At 48.4% G+C, this 21,738-nt stretch overlaps 2 protein-coding genes across 3 annotated transcripts in view; one reads left to right on the top strand and one right to left on the bottom strand.

Annotated features, from left to right (window-relative positions):
- The window catches only part of LOC146395273 (uncharacterized), a 23,928-nt gene extending 14,499 nt beyond the window's left edge, over window positions 1–9,429 (bottom strand). Inside the window, exons 1-3 of one of the 2 annotated variants that reach the window (XM_085003651.1) lie at window positions 8,778–9,429; window positions 4,704–4,771; window positions 2,927–3,986 (exon numbers count right to left, since the gene is read on the bottom strand). In XM_085003651.1, the coding sequence (XP_084859777.1) occupies window positions 3,630–3,986; window positions 4,704–4,771; window positions 8,778–8,952 (600 nt within the window). In that variant the 5' untranslated portion in view covers window positions 8,953–9,429 and the 3' untranslated portion in view covers window positions 2,927–3,629. Of the gene's footprint in view, window positions 1–2,926; window positions 3,987–4,703; window positions 4,772–8,777 lie in introns of those variants that run through there. The other variant, XR_014832207.1, reaches the window with a different exon arrangement.
- Window positions 3,444–21,738, top strand: AHCY (adenosylhomocysteinase). The gene is made up of 10 exons (NM_001011727.1): window positions 3,444–3,563; window positions 9,050–9,240; window positions 10,607–10,682; window positions 13,500–13,649; window positions 14,701–14,813; window positions 15,271–15,478; window positions 15,568–15,655; window positions 15,757–15,874; window positions 17,382–17,576; window positions 20,819–21,738. Exons 1-10 carry the CDS (start codon window positions 3,536–3,538, stop codon window positions 20,948–20,950), a joined length of 1,299 nt encoding a protein of 432 aa, NP_001011727.1. The 5' UTR covers window positions 3,444–3,535; the 3' UTR covers window positions 20,951–21,738.

Genomic DNA, 21,738 nt, shown 5'->3' with positions numbered 1-21,738 from the left:
AGCAAACATGTTCGTAGCTGGTATCTCTCAAGGTACAATATACACTTAGATGGATTTTTGTCATTAATTAATATTGTTATCCTTACTTGGTCTGTATGTCTGATCTTTGTCTGAGGGTCAGTGTCATGTGCGGTAGCAGAGAATTCCAGACAGAAAGGGGTCCACACCTGGGGAGGGGTGGACAGTGGGACCCTAACTATTGCCTTTCAGCATTCTGCAGTACACTGTTGTCTGTTGTGTGCAGTGTGTGCCCCTGTCAGGCTCAGCAAGCATAAACAGTATGTTACCAGGTTTCCTATATTAACCCCACAAAAAAGACAAGTGTCTTCAAAATATCCATGCAAAGAAATGGCAAGTCCCAATAATGCTAAAATTACAACAGTGAAAAAATAGAAAAGGGCAAAGTTGTCAGTTCTCCTCCTCCACCTCAGGTGCACTCCTGTCCTTGTCAGATATGTTGTAAGGAATGTAATAATATTTGAGAAAAAAAATTGATCAAAAAGACACTTTATAGGAGTTCCTGCTGTGGCACAGTTGGTTAAGGACCCAGCACTGCTGCAGCTGTGGTGTAGGTTGCAGCTGTGGCTCAAATTTGATCCCTGGCCTGGAAACTTTCATATGTGGCCATGAAAAAAATCAGTGCATAGATAGATCAATGCATCAAAATAGTGCAGAAATAACCCATGTATTGATGGACACTTAATGTATGACAGATGGACCTATAGGTCACTGGGAGAAGGATAACAAGGGACGCTGGAACAACTGCTTATCCATGTGTAAAAAAATGAAATAGAATTCCTACCTCATACCTTATATTCCTACCTCATACCTTATATTTGAATTATAAAACTTTGGGATAACAGTATAGGAGAAATTCTTTATGACCTTGGGGTATTTAGGTTTTCTAAAATAAGACAAAAACTCCCACTAACACTAAGGGAAAAGACTGAAAAATTTGACTACAGCAAAACTGAGAATCTGTATTTATCCAAAAACAACATAGAGGGAGTGAGAAGACAAACCACAAACCTGGAGAAGACATTTTCAACACATGTAATTAGCAAAGGACTAGTATTGAGATTATGTAAAGAATTCCTATAAGTTGAAAAGAAAAACAAACCACCTAGTTTTAAACTGGCAGAGACGTGAATGGAAATTTTCCTCATTAGAAGTCAAAGAAATACAAATTAAAACCACAAGATATTTCATGCCTGTCAGATTGGCAAAAAAATTAAAAATTTGATAATAGGAAGTGATGATAAGGGCATAAAACAGGAATTTTTAGGTCTTTTTAGAGGCACACCTGTGGCATGTGGAGGTTCCCAGGCTAGGAGTCACATCAGAGCTGTAGCTGTAGCCTACACCAGAGCCACAGCAACTCAGGACCCAGGCTGCATCTGCGACCTACAGAACAGCTCATGGCAACGCCAGATCCTTTACCCACTAAGCGAGGCCAGGGATCGAACCTGCAACCTCATGGTTCCTAGTTGGATTCGTTTCTACTGTGCCATGATGGGAACTACCCAAAATAAGATTTTTTAATCCACTGTTGATCGGAGTATAGACTGAGATAACTGCTTGGGAAATAGTTTCATATTACCTAGTTAAGTTGGACATGAGTGTATGTATTCAAGCAATTTGGCTCACAAATATATCTACATCTATATCCATATAGGTACACACACATGAGAATATTAAGCAGTAGTCTTTATGGCAGCAAAAAAAAAAAAAAAAAAAACTGAAACAATCCAATGTCCATCAAAAATAGAATAAGTAAATAAGTGGATTATACAGAAATGAAAATAAATGAACCACAGCTATAGCCCTTACAGAAATGACTCTCAAAAGCAGTGTTGAGGGAATTCCTGTTGTGGCTCAGTGGTTATGGAACCAGACTAGTATCCATGAGGATGCAGGTTCGATCCCTGGCCTTGTCAGTGAGTTAAGGATCTGGCATTGCCATGAGCTGTGGTGTAGGTCACAGATGTGGCTCGGATCTTGCGTTGTTGTGGCTGTGGTGTAGCTGCCGGCCTACACTACAGCCACAGCTCCAATTCGACCCTTAGCCTGGGAAATTCCATATACTGCAGGTGTATGGAAAAGACAAAAGACAGGAAAAAACAACAACAACAACAACAAAACAAACCAACAATGTTGAGGAATTCTCCTGCGGTGCAGCAGGTTAAGGATCTGGTGTTGTCACTGCACCAGCTTGGGTTGCTGCTGTGGCTCAGGTTAGATCCCTCCTTGGGAACTTCCACATGCCAAAGGCACTGCCAAAAAAAAAAAAAAAAAAAAAAAATAGAACTGAAAGAGAAAAGTAAGTTGCAGAAGAATATGTATCCTATGATTTCATTTACACAAAGGTGAAACAGTCAAAACTAAGCAATGCATGGTTTAGTGGGTTAAGGATCTGGCATTCCTGTGGCTGTGGCTGGCAGCTACAGCTCCGATTTGATCTCTAGCCTGGGAACTTCCATATGCCACAGGTGCAGCCCTAAAAAGCAAAAAAGAAAAAAACAATTCTGTCAGACTGACAAGTGATGACAGGGATGTGGATCAACAAGCCCTCTCAGACACTGCTGGTGATAGGATGAGCTACCTTGGAAAACAATTTGGTAATATCTAGGAAAGTTAAAAATGTGCCTTTATCTCAAAAACTCCACCCCTGAGTACACTTATGGTTCCAGGACACCTACTCATGGGCTAAGAGGCAATGTTCATTTTTTCATATACACAATAATGGCAGACTGTATAAAATCTGAATATAGAACAGGTAAATTAATCACACGATGTATACAATAAAATACTATACAGCAGCAAAACTCTATGCATGACCCTTACAAATATTAACAGAAAAAAAGCAAGTTGCAGAAGAGTAAGTACAGTATGGCACTATTTAAATAAAGGTTTTAAACACAGAGTGACTTCTATGAAGCATTTAATGATTTATGCATATGTAGTAAAAGTATTAAAAATGCATACAAATCTACCTAAACTCAGCATGGTGGGAGGAGGGTGGAAGGTCTCCCATGTGCTAGGTGTTGACATATTGCAACTTTACCTATTTGTATGGTAGGTATCATTCTGCCCAATTTATAGAAGAGGAAATTGAGGTTCTGGGAAGTGAACTGGTTGGAATTTCAATTTCACTCGGTTTTGGCGTCGGATTCACTGATTGAATGAATGAAGTTAAAGATGGCCTCAGGTTTGATATCAGGCCTCTCCTGGAACTCCTTTCGCTACGCTGCTCGGGAGGTGGAAGGTCCCCGTAAGCTAAAAACTGGTCTGAACCCCAACCAAAGTCCGTTCTGGTCCCGCCCCCCTCCGTTGGGCCCCGCCCCCCTGCGTTGGGCCCCGCCCCGACCGCTCAGCACCAGCGGGACTCATGAATATGCAAGCTACGGTAAGATATTTAAAGGCGCCGGTGCCACTCGCAGATCCCTGCCCGGCGCCGCCCGCCCTGCGTTTGTCCCCAGCCCAAGGCCGGCCCCCTTCGCTCGTGTCCATCACTACGTGTGGAAGCGCCGCCAGCATGTCGGAGAAGCTGCCTTACAAAGTCGGTGAGTCCCTGGACATGCAGGGTAGGGGCCTGCTGGGACGGCAGCCACAGGGCCGAATCGGGGCGCTCAGGAGGAGCCCCTTGAATCGCTGGCTTGGCGCGGTCTTTGGCCGCGCGAGGCCTTCTGGGGGCTGGAGTTCTTCCGCCGCCATGAGCAGGTCTTCGGAGGCGGCCGCGCACTACGAGTCCCGGCGTGCCCCGCGAGGCCGGGTGCAGCGGCGCGGGCTGCGGAGTGGTGAACTCGCGGCGTGTTCCACACGGAGCCGGCTGGGGCGGGCGGGGAGCGCACACCTAACCGAGGCCTGGGACCAATGGCACCTGCTGGGGCCAACACCGGGGAGCCTGGATCCTGCCTCCTGGGTCTGGACCAGCTCTTTGGCCCCCTGGGTGGTCCTGGGCAAGTGCTTATCCCTCTCTGGGCCACCTACAGGGAAGACGAGGTCATTAAGACCCCGAAGGGCACGTGAGGAGAGGCCTGGAGACTGAGCCGACACAAGCACTAGTCCACTTACAAGGGACTTTGGGCTTGTTACTCAACCTCTGGGGTCACCCACCTGGCCAACAGGGACAATCGTACAGAGAATCTCGAAGAAATTTTGGAGTGGCTAGAAAAATCCTTACTGCTCTCCTAGGGATTGAAGCTGTGCATTGATAGTTAATGTTTACTGGGCTTTTACTGTGGAATGGGCACTGCCTTCTACCTTTATTCTAGATTAATTCATTTTCTTCTCACGGTTTTTTAGGATAGGGGCTGTTACTTTATCATTTTACAATGAGTATACTGAGATACAGGAAAAAAGGTTAACTTGTCCATGATCTTATAGCTGGGAGGTGGTGGAGCAGGATATAAATCCAGATCCTGCTCACCTTTTCACCACAGTATATAAGTGAACACATCTGAAACAGCCCCACTGACCTTTCAGGAAAAAACTGTTCAGGCAGACTATCAGTTTTTAAAGTAAATTCAAGACACCATTCTACCCAGAGAAAGGCATCAATATTTATGGAGCTGTGTATCTGGGGGTTTGCATTTGTTTACAGAATGACCTTTAGAGGTGGACTTTATCCCATTATACAGAGGAAGAAGCTGAAGGTGTAATAGGAAATGACTTGGAAAGATTCTGTGGAAATAGTAACTTACCAATAGTTGTTTATCAAGTTGCAGCCCAGAGCAGACTCTTGTCCCTGTGGTGTGAATGAAGTGGAAGCCTAGAAAGGTTAAATCAAGGTCATGTCAGTGGGAGAGTTGGAAAAAGGGCTTGTCATACTGTGGAGAGATGGGTGAGTTAGGGTTGAGGGCTTTGGGTTGTATGGGAGGAGGTAAGACTGCATTTGGAAGTGGAGGAGCTTGGCAGGGTAGGGTTGGAGGAAGGAAGTCTCCATTAGGGAGGGCATACTGTGCTTGCCCATGTTGCATCTTCTTTAATCTTCAGGGCTCATAGGAAGGTTAGGGATGGTTATTCCCACTTTACAGATGAAGAAACTGAGGCTCAGGGAGGGTTTTGCTATTTTTCCTCTTGGCTTGTCCTGGAACAGGTGTTACTGCAAGTCCTCAGTTCCCTGGGCACCAAAAACCCCAAAGCTTAGAGTATCAGACCCTCCTGTACCCTTTGAGTACATCAGGCCTAGTCCTGAGTATACAGCTGTCCTGAGGGCAGTGAAAGAGTTCTTTTTAGCTAGAGGGACAGGTGGTGGCAGAGGGGGTGGAACTTAGGATAGGACAGAACCATTGTCCACTACTGCTGGGCCTCTCCTAGGAGCCTCTAGCTCTAGCCCCACCTTTGCCAGCCCCGCCTCTGCCTTTGACTGGCTGTGGAAGCAAACCTGGGGCAAACCCCTCTCTGAGCCTAGGAGTTAGACTGGGTTCAGATTTGTTTTTTTTTATGCCACCTCCATCTTGTGCCAGTCCCTTTCATGGACCTTCTCTCCTTTAGTCCTTACAATAGGTATGGTCAGTAAACATTTGTGGATCCCTTCTCTGTGCCAGGACCAGCAGGGCACTAGAGATACAAAGGTGACTCAGGAAAGAGGGGGGACGACAGCATACAGATAATGTAGTATTTAAGTGAAGAGATCTGCCCATTTCTCTGTGTCCACGGCCACCATCCAAGTTCTGGTCTTCTTCCTCACAGGTCTTCCTGGGTCTCATGCTCCACGGATACAGGCAGAAACCAAAAGGGTCTTTTCAAAAGACAAGTGTGGTCATGATACTCCCCTTGAAACTCCATAACTCCTTATTCATCATCTTACTCTACTGAGTCATCCTGGCATACTCTGTCTTCCTCCAGTACCAATATACCAAGTTCTTTCCTGTTTCAGAGTTTTTGTTGAGCACCCACTGTATGCCAGGTACTTTATCAGGTGCTCAGGGAGGAACCTTCCAGGCTAAGAGCTTGGGTTAAAGCCCTGAGGTAGGAATGAGTTGAGCTCACCTGAAGACAGTAAAGAGGTCGATAAGGTTGAGCAACCAGTGAGGGGGAGAAAGGGGTGAAGAGGTGGGGAAGAAGGGTGGGCAGTGACAAAGGTAGGGCCCTAAGGCCATGTGAGGAGTTAGGATTTTATTTCATGGGTAAGGGGAAGCCATTGAAGGTTGGTTTGTTTTTTATTTTAGTGGAAGAATGGAGGTGATATAATTTAAAATTTAAAAGCTTGTTCTTCTGGCTTCTTTGGGGAGAATAGTATGTGGGAGTAGGGAGGCCAGTGAGGAGGCTACTTAAGTGACCCAGAGTGGTGAGATGCCATTGGATTGCTTAAATTTGGGATGTTGAACCAACAGTATGCTGATGGGTTGGAAGGGGGTGAAAGGGGAAAAGAGGAATCAAGACATCATAAGTTTTTGGTTGGAGCAGCTGGTCAAATGGTGGTTTCACTTCCTAAACTGGGAAAATCAGGGCAGTAACAAGTTAAAGGGTATGGGCAAGGAATCACAAGGGCTCAAACCAGGCACATAATCCACCTGGGCATCCAAGTGGAGATGCTGAGTAGGCAGTTGGATTATGAGTCTCAAGCTGAGGGGAGAAGTTTGGGCTGCAGATGAATATGTGGGAGACATTGATGTAGAAAAGGTATTTCAAGCTATAAAATAGGGTGAGCTCATCTAGTAGGAGAGAAGAGGGAGAGGATGGAGCCCTGAGGGCTTCCAAACTTTAGACTGTTACAGGAAGAGGAGCCAGGAAGGTGGCAAGGAAACCACAGAAGGACAGGAATAGAGGCCAAGCAAAGAAAGGGTTTCAGAAGGAGAGAGTAATTAGTGCTATTCGTGCTGCAGGGGAGAGACATGAACATAAATAGTTGACTATTAGTTATGGGGATTAGGCCTTGAGAAGAGCAGTTTCAGTGGAGTAGTGAAGTCTATGAGATCAGGCCCACGCAGCAGATACAGCTCTGTGCATTGTAAGGTGAGAATGCCTGGTCTATAACTACACATGGGGAGGACTAGTGAATTCCATGGAGGGAAAGTAGCATAGCTGTGAATTCTCAATGAATTGTGAAGTCATCAGTTGATAAGGAAAGATGTTAGAGGTCTGGAGAGGGAAGAAAACATGGTAAATTTACTAAGATGTGGTAGAATTGCTGCAGTGTCCCTTGAGATTTGTGGTCCTAATAAATGAGACTCTTAGAGATCATCATTTTCCCCCTGCTGTGCTCAATGACTTGGGTACAGTGGAGGGGTGGGTTTAACCAGGGTGGGAGTTCTTAGAGGACAAGAGGGTAGACGGAACAGTGGAACCTTCAACTGTGGAAGAAGTTGAGAACATGAAGGATGTGGTGAGGGACAGTGGAAATCAGTAGGATTAATGGATGATCTGACTGGTTGCAGCTTTATTGGGGCTCTAGGTGAAGAGGGGTGGAAAGATGGGGACGTGGCCACAGAAGGCTGCTTGGAATCAAGATTTCCAAGGGAGAGTATCATGGATGATGGCCTGCCTAGGTGGGCAGGGGTGGGGTAGGGGGTTGAAAGGGGTATATGTTGAGGCATAGTGGGAGTAATCCCTCCCATGGAGGGGGGATATTTCATCCCTGAAGTTTGTTTAGATGTCTAGTAGGAGGTACACTGACTCAGTTAGCTTTATTATTGTTATTACTAAATTCTCTACAGTCCTTTCCCTCCCACCCACCACCCCTGTGGGTGATTGACAGGATCTAAGCTCCCCTAAAGATAAAAATCACCAGGAGTCCCAGGCCCCATCCTAGATTGGAATTTGATTGCCCAGAGGGAGATTTATAAGCATGCCGGATGACCCTGACCAGGGATGCTTGCAAACATTGACCTAGGGACTGACCTTGAGACTGGGCTAGTGTGGCAAGGGAGGGAGGGAGAGATTATTAGAAAAGTAGTATTCATTGTACTATGCCATTTCATATAAGAGACTTGAGCATCTGAGAATTCTGATATCTACAGGGGCTCCTGCAACCAGTCCCCTGTAGGTACTAAGGGATGACTAATAACATTGAAGCCAGAGGATGATCGTGCTAATTGAACCCCCAAATTCAGCAGTTAACCCACCAGTTACAGGCAAGGCGGGCCTGGGTAGGTCACTGTGTGGAAGAACACGCTTTCTGCAGGCAGGCTGGCTGCTGCTTGCTTGCAAAACAAGGGAGACCTGAACTGTGAGTGTCTGGTTTATTCCTCCTAAGTTTACTAATTAGTCTTTAATTTTTTTTTTTTTTTTGCTTTTCTAGGGCCGCACCTGCAGCATATGGAGGTTCCCAGGCTAGGGGTCTAATTGGAGCTACAGCTGCCAGCCTATGCCCTAGCCATGACAGATCCCAGCCGCTTCTGCAACCTACACCACAGCTCATGGCAACGCAGGATCCTTAACCCACTGAGCAAGGCCAGAGATCAAACCCTCAACCTCATGGTTCCTAGTCCGATTTGTTTCTGCTGCACCATGACAGGAACTCCTAAAGTTTACTAATTAGACAAGTCACTCCACCTCCCCTGGGGCAGAGAGGCTAAGAGTGTTAGTTACACAAATGAATTCTGTCCATGTGGAAAGAAACATTAGGAGTGGAGGAGCATTTTTATATCTTCAAGGAGATTAAAGAAGTGTGCTCAGTTTAAGATTATATAATTTATGGGTATTGAAGTCACCAGGAGTGATGACTCCGAAGGTGGAGAGCCAGGAGCTAAAATATTTAGGGAGGGAGGAGGTTGGCAGGTGGCCACAAAAAGGTATATATAGGTTGATAGATTTTTCAAGGGAGCACTTACCTGTGTTGTAATAGTCGTGTACCTGTGTGATTCTTTGATTAAATGTGTTCTCCCACAAGACTTTAAATAAGCAGCAGTTAGGCAGGGACTGTGTCTTTCTTTTTTGACTGCCCTGACTCCAAAAATCCTTGTTGCATAAGTGAGAAAGGGCAGCAACCAGATTACCCAGCCTCATGTTTCGAGTCCACAAGTGGCTGAGTGCCAAGTGGCTGGTGCTTCGTGGTTGGTGTGATGAGACGGCTCACAAATTCCCATTCATCCTGCCCTTGCAGCTGACATCAGCCTGGCCGCCTGGGGACGCAAGGCCCTGGACCTCGCAGAGAATGAGATGCCAGGCCTGATGCGCATGCGGGAGATGTATTCCGCCTCCAAGCCACTGAAAGGCGCCCGTATTGCCGGCTGCCTGCACATGACCGTGGAGACAGCTGTACTCATTGAGACCCTCGTCGCCCTGGGTGCTGAGGTGAGCCCAGCAGCAGCAGTTCCTTGTGAAGCGGGGAAATCCAGCCCTGTGCCCGGTCAGGCCCAGCGGGGGCTCCAGCTGCAGCCCTGTCACAGTAGCCCTCCCCCCATTTGTGGTGCCTGTTCTGCAGCTTTTCTCTTTCACTGGCAAGATGGTGTCTGACTGCTCTCAATTCACATTCTCCTGGCCGATGAGCTCCGGTGGGAAAAACTCAAGTCAGTGGTCCGTTTAAGGTCTGGCTCTCATAGGCCCTTCAGGAGTCACATGCCTGCCCTTGGCCAATCATAGCTGCTGGAAGGATGGCGAGCTCTGATTGGTTCTGCCTGGGTCATGTGTACCAATGAGTGCCGTTCTTCCAAATTCTCTGGGAATCTCAGCAAGCGTTTTCCAAATAGTGAGCAGGGCAGAGCGGCCAAAGCAACCAACACTGTACACCAGGGCTCAGTCCTTGGACCTGTAATTTTTTTCCAGCGCTCACATTTTTGGTGATTTTATAGCTTTAAATACTGTCTATATGGTATATAGACATATATGTATATATAGACATATAGTACATATATGATATTATGTACTACTACCTCGGACTTCTCTCTGGAACTCTGGACTTGTATATCCAGCCGCTTATTTGTCATTTCTACTCGGAGATCTAATTGACATTCTCAGCATGTCCAAACAAACTCCTCTTTTTGCAGTCTTCCTCATGTAAGCAAATGCAGACTCCAGCCTTACAGGTTCTCTCAGCTGAAGAACTTGGAGACATCCCTGACTCCTCTTTCTCTCTCAGTCCAACAGCAGATCGTGTCAGCTCCGCCTTCAAAATATACTCATCACTTCCGCTGCTGCAGTTGCATTTCTTTCTGGTCTGAACTCTTAACAGCTTCTTAACTTGTCGACCCCTTTCCCTCTACACAGCACAGAGCAAGATTTTAACATAAGTTGGGTCTTGTCACTGCTCTGGCTCTCACCTGTTCACCAATATCCCCAGCCTATGGTTGCAGAACTGGCTGGATGTAGAGCCAAGCCTCTCACCCCTAGCTCCAGTGCTTTTTCTTTCTTTTCTTTCTTCTTCTTCTTCTTCTTTGCTTTTTAGGACCACACCCATGGCACGTGGAGGTTCTCAGGTCAAATCAGCTACAGTCGCCGGCCTACACCACCGCCATAGCAACACCAGATCCAAGCTGTGTCTGTGACCTGCACCACAGCTCAAGGCAACACCAGATCCTTAACCCACTGAGTGAGGCCAGGGATTGAACCCGCAACCTCATGGTTCCTAGTCAGATTCTTCTGTGTCACTGGAAGTCCTCCAGTGCTTTTATTCCTGTCCCATGACTTGAGCAGTCTGTGACCAGTCTGCTGGCTCTTTTAGGTGCGGTGGTCCAGCTGCAACATTTTCTCTACTCAGGACCATGCAGCAGCTGCCATTGCCAAGGCTGGCATTCCAGGTGAGTCCTGCTTGCTGCTGGGGGATGTGGGAATGTATCAAGGGGCTCTGCTTTTCTGTTTGCTTCACTAATTTCTTCTACTACAGGCTTCCCTGTGGCAGGGGAGAGGAGTCATGGCCATAGAATCCTAGCCTAGTGACCCATTGGAAAGAGCTATTTTGTCCCAGCTGTTATTTATCTGTTTATTTCCTTTTCTAGGGCCACTTACCATGGCATATGGAGGTTCCCAGGCTAGGGGTCTAATTGGAGCTGTAGCTGCCAGCCTACGCCACAGCCATAGCAATGTGGGATCCAAGTCGTGTCTGCAAACTAGACCACAGCTCACGGCAATGCCGGATCCCCAACCCACTGAGTGAGGCCAGGGATTAAACCCACAACCTCATAGTTCCTAGTCAGATTTGTTAACCATTGAGCCACGACGGGAACTCCAGTTTTAATTCTTGAGCTGCACAGATCCCTGAAATCCTACTTGACTGGACAGTCATTATTGTGGCTTGTTTCCTTTTGTATTCTCAGCCTCTGCCTATGAGTATTATTACTCCCATGTTACTATGAGCAGAGAGGTTCAGAAGAGGCCAGATGGCCTGACACAAGATCATACAGTAAGTGGTGCTGCCTGGATTCCAACTTAGGTCCTGGGCCATGCACTTGTGTGAGACAAAGGGGGAATTTTTTTTTTTTTTGGCTTTTGTCTTTCTAGGGCTTCAGCTGTGGCATATGGAGGTTCCCAGGCTAGGGGTCTAATCAGAGCTGTAGCTGCCGGCCTATACCACAGCCACAGCAAACAGCCATAGCAACTTGGGATCTGAGCCGCATCTGCGGCCTACACTACAGCTCACGGCAACGCCAGATCCTTAACCCACTGAGCAAGGCTGTGGGATTGAACCCACAACCTCATAGTTCCTAGTCGGGTTGGTTAACCACTGCTCCATGACGGGAACTCCTGTCCTAGCTGTTATTTAAAATCTTACTGAAGGCACTTACTGGCGTAGTTCAAGTCTATGTGACCAGGAAGGGCTGATCCAATGATTGGAACCACATGATGTTGAAAAGGGAGAATTCCTTAAAGGAAGGATGTATATCTGTTTCCAAAAGAATCAGGGAGGGATACTGGGTAGAAAAAGAGGCCCAGAGGTCCACTGAGCAGGATCTGATGGTCTAGGGTACTGGGAAAGGACCAGGACTAAAGCGGAAGGACTTTCTCACAAGCTGCTGAAGAAACAGTCACATGTGTCCCTGGGCTTGGGGAGGGAAGTGGTTAGCTCTGATGGTGCTGAAATAGGATGTTCATAGTTCCTTCTAACCAGCCACACATAAAGAGAGGGGGAGGACCTTTCCAGAAACTGACCAAGGCTGGAGCAGCATGTTCCCAACTTCTCAGTCTTGTTTGGGCTCCGTAGCCTTTTTCTGGAAAAGGCCTTGTTTTCAAGGCCATTTTCAGAGTCCCCGTCATGGCTCAGCAGAAATGAATCCAACCAGTAACCATGAAGATATCAGGTCCGGTCCCTGGCCTTGTGCAGTAGGTTAAGGATCTGGCATTGCTGTGAGCTGTGGTGTACATCACAGATGCAACTCAGATCCTGCACAGCTGGCATAGGCCAGCAGCTGCAGCTCCGATTCGGCCCCTAGCCTGGGAACTTCTATATGCTGCAGGTGTGGCCCAAAAAACAAAAAAATGATTGGCTCCAGTTTGGGGAAGGGAAGCTGGCCCTACTTGGCAGGTGTCCTTTGTTCGCAGGAGGTTCATGGGAGCCCTACACCTGCGTCTGAGTTGTACCACATGATGGGAGGAGCCTGGGCTGGCAGTCAGGAGCTCTTGAGTTCTGATGCCTGCTCTGGAAGTTCATGCTGAGTGACCTGGATACATTTTAGCCCCTCTCTGGGCATCTGTAAATGATGGCGATGGTGATGTCTGCCTCACAGGGTTTCTGTGAAAAATGAGATGGGGCATGAGCAGTTAGTGTTACGTCTGGCACCGAGAAAGTGCTCCATATATTGGAGTTCCCGTCGTGGCGCAGTGGTTAACGAATCCGACTAGGAACCATGAGGTTGGGGGTTCGGTCCCTGCCCTTGCTCAGTGGGTTAACGATCCACGTTGCCGTGAGCTGTGGTGTAGGTTGCAGACGCGGCTCGGATCCTGCGTTGCTGTGGCCCTGGCATAGGCCAGTGGCTACAGTTCCGATCTGACCCCTAGCCTGGGAACCTCCATATGCCGTGGGAGCGGCCCAAAGAAAAAAAAAAAAAATAGCAAAAAGAAAGTGCTCCATATATAGTGGCAGCTGTGGCAGCTATTAGTAATTTTTTAGCTGGACTTTCCCTAGGATAACCTACCACAGAGACTGCTGGGTCATTAAGTCCTTTCAGTGCAGAATGAACTTTGGGTCCTGTCTTGTGGGGCCACCTGAATGTGGCTCCCTGCCTCTGTAACACCCCCATCCCAGCAGTGGGTATTGTGGGTAGGATCCCTGGTCACTGTTGGTTGGGAGCCCAGACAGAAAAGGGTAGGAAAGGAAATAATTATTTCCAGATACCTATATATGGGGGTCTGTATTTGGCCTCTGTCTCAATCCTACTTTTGGGCTCAGAGAGGTGAAGTGATTTGCCCAGAGTCACACAGCTGGTGAGACCAGAACCAGGATTTACACTCAGATTTCTCTTGCTCCAAGTTGTGTTCTTAGCACTGCTGGGACCTCAGAGGGGCTGGGGGTGGCTGGGGATGGAAATTAGGAGGGAGATCTTACTGGCTCTACCCAGGTGGTTCCCTGGAGTAGGTGCCAGTGGGGACGGCCAGACCCTGATGTGCCATTCACTCTCCAGTGTATGCCTGGAAGGGTGAAACGGACGAGGAGTATCTGTGGTGCATTGAGCAGACACTGTACTTCAAGGATGGGCCCCTCAACATGATCCTGGATGATGGTGGTGACCTTACCAACCTCGTCCACACCAAGTACCCAGAGCTCCTGTCAGGTGAGTTGGCCCAGTGGGTGGGCTGGGTGCTGGTGGTGTAAATGGGGACTTGCTTACTCACGAGAAAGTAGCAGGCCCAGCAGGACACTCAGTGCCTCGAGCAGCAGATTCCATGGAAGATAGGAGGATAGCAGGTGAGCTGGGATGGCTAGGGGAGGTCTGGCTGAGATGCTGTGGTCCAAGGGCAAGTGTAAGACCAGGGCAGGGGAGTTTCCACTGTGGTGCAGTGGGTTAAGAATCTGACTGCAGTGGCTCGGGTCCCTGCAGAGGCGAGGGTTGGATCTGTGGTCTGGCTCAGCTTTGGCTTGGATTCAGTCCCTGGCTTGGGAACTTCCACATAGTGCAGGTGTGGCCATAAAGAAAAAACAAAAAAACGAAAAAAAAAACCACCAGGTCAGGGGAGGAGTCAGCTTTGTTTGTTAAAAGCTGGGTGGGGAGGAAAGTAGGGGATGCTATTAGTGAATACAAAGGCCCTGAGGCGGGAAAGGAGAGACTGTTCATTTTGGGCAACAGAAAGTTAGCATGGCACCTTTCTTCACTGGGGAGAATTACAGGATGTGGCTGGAGCATTAATGAAGATCAAGTGTGTGAAGATTTAATAGACTAAGAGAAAAGAGTTTTGGCTTGACCCTTAGAGCAAAGGGAAGTAACTGGATGGTATTGAAAGACTTCTCTGAAAATGTACATGTAAAAAATGGCTGCTGTGTAGAGGATGGATTGTGGCTGGGAGACCAGGCAAGTGATGATGATGGCAGGGACTTGGGCAGTGATAACAGGAGTGGAAGGTTTGGGAGCTGTTGGGAGGTAGAATCATTAGGCCTGGTGATGGTGGTGACACCTCCATCATCATGCTGGCCTAGGTGATGAGTAGACTGTGCTACAGGTAACAGAAGACAGGACTCTAAAAAAAAAGAGTGGTTTTAGGAGGCAAAGATGAGGAAATGGGGTGAGTTGAGATGTGGGCTCTCTCTTGGGGTCTCATCCCAGAGGCCACCCCATCCCTTGGGCAGCCCCTTCTGGCCTGAGGTTCTCCCCGTCCCCTCTTGTTCAGGCATCCGAGGCATCTCTGAAGAGACCACAACGGGAGTCCACAACCTGTACAAGATGAAGGCCAACGGGATCCTGAAGGTGCCTGCCATCAACGTTAATGACTCTGTCACCAAGGTGAGCCTGTGGGACAGTGATGGCTGTAGTCTTGGTTCCCAGTGCAGCTCAGGAATAAGCCCTGAAGAAAGTCCCCTTGGAAGGCTGCAGGCTAGGGACTTAGCCCTCATTTGAGGGGGGAAGGGGTTGTAGATGGACGGTAATAAGTGCATTAAAGAGGCAAAGAACTACATAGTGATCTTCAGAGCTGGGCAGCGAGAACTTTAAAGTGAAGCCGATTCTTTGGGCAGTCCCTCGTGGTTGATCCTCAGGAAACGTGGACTGGCAGAGAAGGGCTAGGGAGAAAGTCTTGGGGCTGAACAGGGCAAAGAGCATATGAACACATTAGCTGGTGGTCCCAGAGAAATCCTGGGAGGTGATCAGCAGCCCAAGGCCCACAAGGCTGAGATGTTGAGAGTGGGTCTGAGGCCCTGGGGCCTTGCCTGCCCTATCGCCCCCTTGCCCCCTCTCCTTTCAGAGCAAGTTTGACAACCTCTATGGCTGCCGGGAGTCCCTCATAGATGGCATCAAGCGGGCCACAGACGTGATGATTGCGGGCAAGGTGGCAGTGGTAGCGGGCTATGGCGACGTAGGCAAGGGCTGTGCCCAGGCCCTGAGGGGTTTCGGGGCCCGCGTCATCATCACGGAGATCGACCCCATCAACGCACTTCAGGCTGCCATGGAGGGTATGATAGGGCGAGGGTCGGCTGTCAGCCACGGGGCCAGAGGAGGGGGAAGCCACTCTGGGTGACCCACAGATACTGTCTCTACACAGGCTATGAGGTGACCACCATGGATGAGGCCTGTCAGGAGGGCAACATCTTTGTCACCACCACGGGCTGTATCGACATCATCCTCGGCCGGTAGGGGCCAGGTGGGGTGGGTCCAGGGAGTGAGGGAGGGGGCACACTTGGGACTGCTCTTTGTCCCTCACAGCCTGCCACTGGCTGGGGCTCCCCCACAGGCACTTTGAGCAGATGAAAGATGACGCCATCGTGTGTAACATCGGACACTTTGACGTGGAGATCGATGTCAAGTGGCTGAACGAGAACGCAGTGGAGAAGGTGAACATCAAGCCCCAGGTGAGAAGCCCCAGCCCTGCCAGCTGGGATAGCGGATGGAGTGCCAAGGTGGGGCGTGCTCGTGGGCTGGACACCAAGGAGGGCAGAGGCAGAGGTCTGACAAACCTGGGCAGTGGATGGGGAGGAAGAGGGCCTGGTTTCAAGGCTACTTACATTGAAGTCTTGGAGTGATGCCTAGGTACCCCCATTTTTATTTTATGTATTTATTTTTCGTCTTTTGTCTTTTTAGTGCCGCGCCTATGGCATATAGAGGCTCCCAGGCTATGGGACAAATCGGAGCTATAGGTGCCAGCCTACGTCACAGCCACAACTACGGCCACACAGGATCCGAGCTGCATCTGTGACCTGCACCACAGCTCACAGCAACGCCGGATCCTTAGCCCACTGAGTGAGGCCAGGGATCGAACCCATGTCCTCATGGATACTAGTTGGGCTCGTTAACCACTGAGCCATAATGGGAACTCCAGCATTCCCATTTTTAAATCCCCAACATGATTCTGATGTGCAGCCAAGGCTGCACCATTGTATTTAGCTTTTTACTAAATAAGCATGGAGATCGAGAACATGGAGCCTGTCTTTAGACTGTCCAGGCTCAAATTGCAGCCACTTGCTAATGTGTAGCTCTGACAAGTGAGTTACCTTTTTAAACTTCAGGTTTTTTTCTGTTTCTTTTTTTGGCCACACCTGTGACATGCAGAAGTTCTCAGCCAGGGATCAAACCTGAGCCACAGCAGTGACAATGCTGAATCCTTAACCACTATGCCATCAGGGAACCTCAGTTTTATATCTGTAAATGGGGATGATAGTAGTACTTAAATCATAGGGCTCTTAGTAGGATTAAGTGTGATAAAATTATACGTACACATGTACATACATAGTTACACACACACACACACACACACACACGGTTTTGTTTATGTTCTCAGCCTGGGGCACCTGCCAATAATAATAACAACAACAATAATAACAGTAACTAATCAGTAGTACTTAAACTAAGTGCTTTGCACATAGCAGCTCTTTAAATTCTCACAGCAGATCTAAGAGGTCTGCAGTTCAGAGTTGCTTAATAAATATTGACTCTTGGAGTTTCCATTGTGGCTCAATGGGTTAAGAACCCAACATAGTGTCTATGAGGATGCAGGTTTGATCTCTGGCCTTGCTCAGTGGGTTGAGGATCTGGCGTTGCTGCAACCTGTGGCGTTGGTTGCAGGTGCAGCTCAGATCTGGCATGGCTGTGGCTGTGGCATAGGCTGGCAACTGCACCTCCGATTTGACCTCTAGCCTGGGAACTTCCATATGCCGTAGGTGTGGCCATAAAAAGAAAAAAAAATTGGCTCTTACTGTGTGTGCCAGGCCTTGTGCTGAAGATGGTTCTAGGGTAGTCTAGGCCCTTGACGGGCACTGTTGGAGGCAGGGAGGCCTGCTAGACAAGAGGGTAGGATGAGGATGGAGTAGACATTGGGGACAGTGCCCTACCAGCCCTTATTGCTGCTCTGCCCACTTGCAGGTGGACCGCTACTTGTTGAAGAATGGGCACCGCATCATCCTGCTGGCCGAGGGCCGGCTAGTCAACCTAGGCTGTGCCATGGGCCACCCCAGCTTCGTGATGAGCAACTCCTTCACCAACCAGGTGTTGGCACAGATTGAACTGTGGACCCACCCAGACAAGTACCCTGTCGGGGTCCACTTCCTGCCCAAGAAGGTGGGTTCCTACCTCCACCCCTGGCCAAGGGTCATGTGTCCACCCTGGGCTGTCCATGCAGGGCTTGCCAGAGTTCATAAATGCTCACCTCTCTGCCCTCTTCAAGATCTTCACGGGGTCCTCCGCAGGGCAGAAATCATTCTCTCTGTTTAACAGAGGAGAAAGCTGAGGCCAAAAGCAGGGAATAACTTCCAGAATGTCAGGGCTGGGTGGTGAGAAGAGCATGGGCTTTGGGGTGAGACACACCCAGGTTTGAATCTTAATCTTAGAGGCTGAATGATGGGGGCATGTTACTTAACTTCTCTCTGCTTCCATTTCCTTATCTGTAAACTGAAGGTAATAGCATCTCCTTTAAGGATTGAGAGGATTTCCTTAGATCACAGGTGACAAACCCACATGCCCACAGGGATTGGGCAGGTAAATAGACTGGGTAGGAACTGACTGCTCTGCACTTGCGCCAGCTGAAGGGGTTGGCTGCTTGTCATCAACCTGGGCCTGTTGGACCAGGCTTCTGACATTTCAAGAGAAGCCAGATAATACTGTTGTGTGAAATATGTGACTTTTAAATATAACCAGGTAGGTCAACTTGGACAAGTTCGTAAGCCAAATGCAGCCTCTGGGCTGCAGGATTGTAGTCTTGGAATGAGATAAGGTCACTAACACACCGAACAAGGCATCTGACATGCCCTGAGTGTGTGGTCAGCATAACCGTGACAGTGAGATCCTCTGACATCACACCCAGTGTTTGTCCTAACACCCCATGAAACGTGCCCAGACCTAGGGGTCAGAATGCTATATTTTGGTCCTGGCTCTTTCTGCCAGTGTCACGAGTGAATCTGGCTTTGCTGCTTAGCCTGACAAGGCCTTAGTTTCCCTCTTGGCCAGTGGTAAAAGTAGCTCTTGCTTTCAGCCTTTGGCTGCTGGAGGGGCTGAGATGGAGTCTCTCCCACCCTTTGAAAAGCTGGTTCTGCCAACTAATAAGAAGTAGCAAGAGGCCAGCGTGTCTGTCCTCAGAGCCAGCCAACTCCTTTCCCCCTCATCTTCCTCAGGCCCTGTCTTGCCTGACCAGATGTTTTACCTGTCAGGGCCTCAAGGGGCTATCCTGCCCTACGCAGTCTGCCAGGTCCCCATGCTTGTTGTGGGGTTAAAAAAGTTTCACTTGATCCCTCATCTGATATCAGTTGGAGGAAACATGGCTATAAATAAGGTGAGAAATTGGGCAGGCCCTTGAAGGGAGACCAAGGTTGGAAAGTGAAAAGGCAAAGATCTCACCTCCTACTCCAGCACTGGGCTCCATCCTTATCTGCTTCCTCCATCACTGCCAAGACATGGGTTGGGGACAGGCTTCTTATCTCACATGTGATCTATGGGTAAGGGGTTGGGTACCTTAGTTAACCATAATGGCAGAGCAGCCACCATTTATTAAGGTACTTACTTGCACCAAGCACTCCTGATTACCACTGACCTTTGTAACAGCTATGAGAGATCCATCCTACAGACGAGGAATCTAAGGTTCAGAGGTTGACTTGCCCCCACAGCTGTAAAGTGTTGGGCCAGGAGCCGATCTCAGGTTCATCTATCCAAGTTGTTAACCATTATGACACACTGCCTTCTGGGTACGGGATGCACCTTATGTTCCAGGCCAAGTGAAGGGGAGGATTCAGTGCGTATGCTGGGTGTTAGAGACCTTCCAGAACTGACATGAACCTGGGGCTGGGCTCTGCTTCTGCCTTTGACTGCCTCTCCCCAGTTTCTTCATCTGTTAAAAAGAAGAATAAATCCTGCCCTCCTTTGTAGGGGTGTTTGTGATGCTCTAATGAGACAGTGGATATGAAACCACTTGCAGACATGAAGCTCTGGGCTGGGCTGTGGGGTTAAAGGCTCCTAGGAGTAGAGAGAGGCCCCACCCAGAGCTGGACACCAGGAAAGTGAAAGCCTCACTCAGAGCCCCTTACCCTCCTTTTCATGCTCCCTTTATGTGTTTCAGCACTGGTCAGACCTAGAAATTGGCCTTACCTAACGCAGCTTCTGTCCTCCTTGGTTTCTGTTACCTGTCCTCAAAGCTGCCTTGGAGACTGTAACTTGAGACAAGTTATAGGCTCTAGAGCCAGATGGACCCTGGGTTCAAATCCTAGCTCAGTCATTAGCTAGCTTTGTGACCTTGGGCGAGTTTTCTATCTTTCTGAGCCTAGATTTCCACATTTGTAAAAGGAGATGGCAATTTTCTACTGATCAGGATCCTTTTAGTGGCAAGTAGGAGATAGAAACCCTGTTCAAACTGGTGTATACCTATTGCTGTGTAAACATTTATTATGTCAGTTTCCGTGCATCAGGAATTTGAGAGCAGCTTAATTCATGAGGTTGCAGTTGAGATGTCAGCCAGGCTGCAGTCATCTGAAGGCTTGACTGGAACTGGAAGATCCATTTCACGTCACTGTTAGTAGGAGGTTCCTTGCCACATGAGTATCTCCACAGGCTGCCTGAGTTCCCTCAAGATGGCAGCTGGCCTCTCCTAGATCCACGGGGAGCAAGGAGGAAGCTGAAGTGCCTTTTAGGACCTAGTCTCCATCATACCATCAGTTCTGCTTTATTCATTAGAACTGAGTCATTCGAAGGGTAAGGAATTCGGCTTTGCCTCTTGGAGGAAGGAGTTTTATGAATTTATAGACATACAAATTATTTTGAAATAGACATATAAGGATGTATTTTGAAATAACCACAATCAAGATAATCTATAAGGGACTCCGTTGGTTCTATAATGGAGGAGGCTAACATTCAGACACTGGATCTAGGGATTTATTGCCATCAGAGCTCTGTCTTTGTTTCTTGGCTTTTTCCACCCCACTGCAGTCACTGCTCTTGTCAAGTAGACGTACCACTGGTGAGCTGATACTGATAGCCTCCCTGTTTAGGAATCTTGAGAGCCCCTGTCATGAAAATGTGTCCTGTCGATAGATAAATTCCAGGGGAGCATTTGCTGCTTAGGTTGGTGGAGGGTGAGAAAGGAGATATAATTGATGGTCCCAGCAGGGCTACTTGGAGGGGAGGATGTGGCCTGGTTCCCTCTTCAGGAAGGGGAGCTGAGCAGTCAAAAACCACACATCTGCTGGAGGCTGGCTGTGAGGATAGAATGAGGTAATATGCATAACACTTGCCAGATATCAGAACTGAACTGTTCCTGCCTCTTTTGGTGGCTAGATGCAGAGCACGGCACTGATTCCAACTTCTTTCTTTCTCCCCAGCTGGATGAAGCAGTGGCTGAAGCCCACCTGGGCAAGCTGAACGTGAAGCTGACCAAGCTGACTGAGAAGCAGGCCCAGTACCTGGGCATGTCTCGTGAGGGCCCCTTCAAGCCTGATCATTACCGCTATTGAGAACCAGACCAGCCCTTTGCCTTCCAGTTGCTGTCCTTGCCTGGGTCCCACCTCTCCTCCCCAAGAGCAAATGGCACCAACTTTGACATTGGTTTGATAATGTCCCCCATAGACTCCCTGGGGCTGATCACTCAGTCTTTGGCCTTTGCTGCATCCCTCATACTATTCCAAGTCTGGTTTTGGGAGGTGAGATGTCCCTCCTCAAGCCCTGGTCACAGTGGAGGTACACGGGAGTAACCCACAGGGAACCACGAGCTTGGGAGTTTTGGATCTGCTCACTCAGCCATTCCTTCCTTAGGCTGAGAGTTGGCAGTGGTGGTCACAAAGCCCATGCACTTTACCATCCAGGCCCTCATCTTGCCTATGGACTTTATACCCATGTTCTTGACTTAGAGGTTCATAAGTTCTTCAGCCCATGACAGATGAGAAGGAGCCGCGTCAAAGGGTGTGGAGGAACTGCTGGAGTTTGAATGCTCCTGAAAGCCTGGCTTAGTGCTTGGCATTCTCTTAAACCTCAGAACACTGAGGTTGGTACTTTTGAGTCCCTGTTTTACAGGGGTTGGAATATATTGTTAAGGGATAGCCAAGAAAGGACAAGAGAAGTGACAGCCAGTGGTTGAGAGGGGCCAGAGAGACATAAAAGCAACACAGATCTGCCACCACATCATAACTTGATGGTTCCTATCACAACCCTGGGTCAAAAAGGTTAATTTGGTCTATAATGTTTATATAATGTTTATAATGTTAAAAGAGAGCAAGATGGTGGGTTAATAAAAGTTTTGGTGCCT

Source organism: Sus scrofa, chromosome 17, assembly GCF_054392235.1.
Source record: "Sus scrofa isolate SSC_HxYL_T2T_F1_AM1 chromosome 17, Sscrofa_HxYL_maternal_Yorkshire_Landrace_v2.0, whole genome shotgun sequence".
Lineage (NCBI taxonomy): Eukaryota > Metazoa > Chordata > Mammalia > Artiodactyla > Suidae > Sus > Sus scrofa.
This window is presented reverse-complemented; position numbering and strand designations above follow the sequence as displayed.

What these genes read in the sequence shown, in the direction of transcription:
- AHCY (NM_001011727.1), top strand. Translation starts at nt 3,536, where the DNA reads ATGTCGGAGAAGCTGCCTTACAAAGTCG. An exon ending in TCGTCGCCCTGGGTGCTGAG is followed by an intron (nt 9,241 to 10,606) that starts GTGAGCCCAGCA and finishes TGGCTCTTTTAG; the next exon opens with GTGCGGTGGTCCAGCTGCAA. An exon ending in ACTTCAGGCTGCCATGGAGG is followed by an intron (nt 15,479 to 15,567) that starts GTATGATAGGGC and finishes GTCTCTACACAG; the next exon opens with GCTATGAGGTGACCACCATG.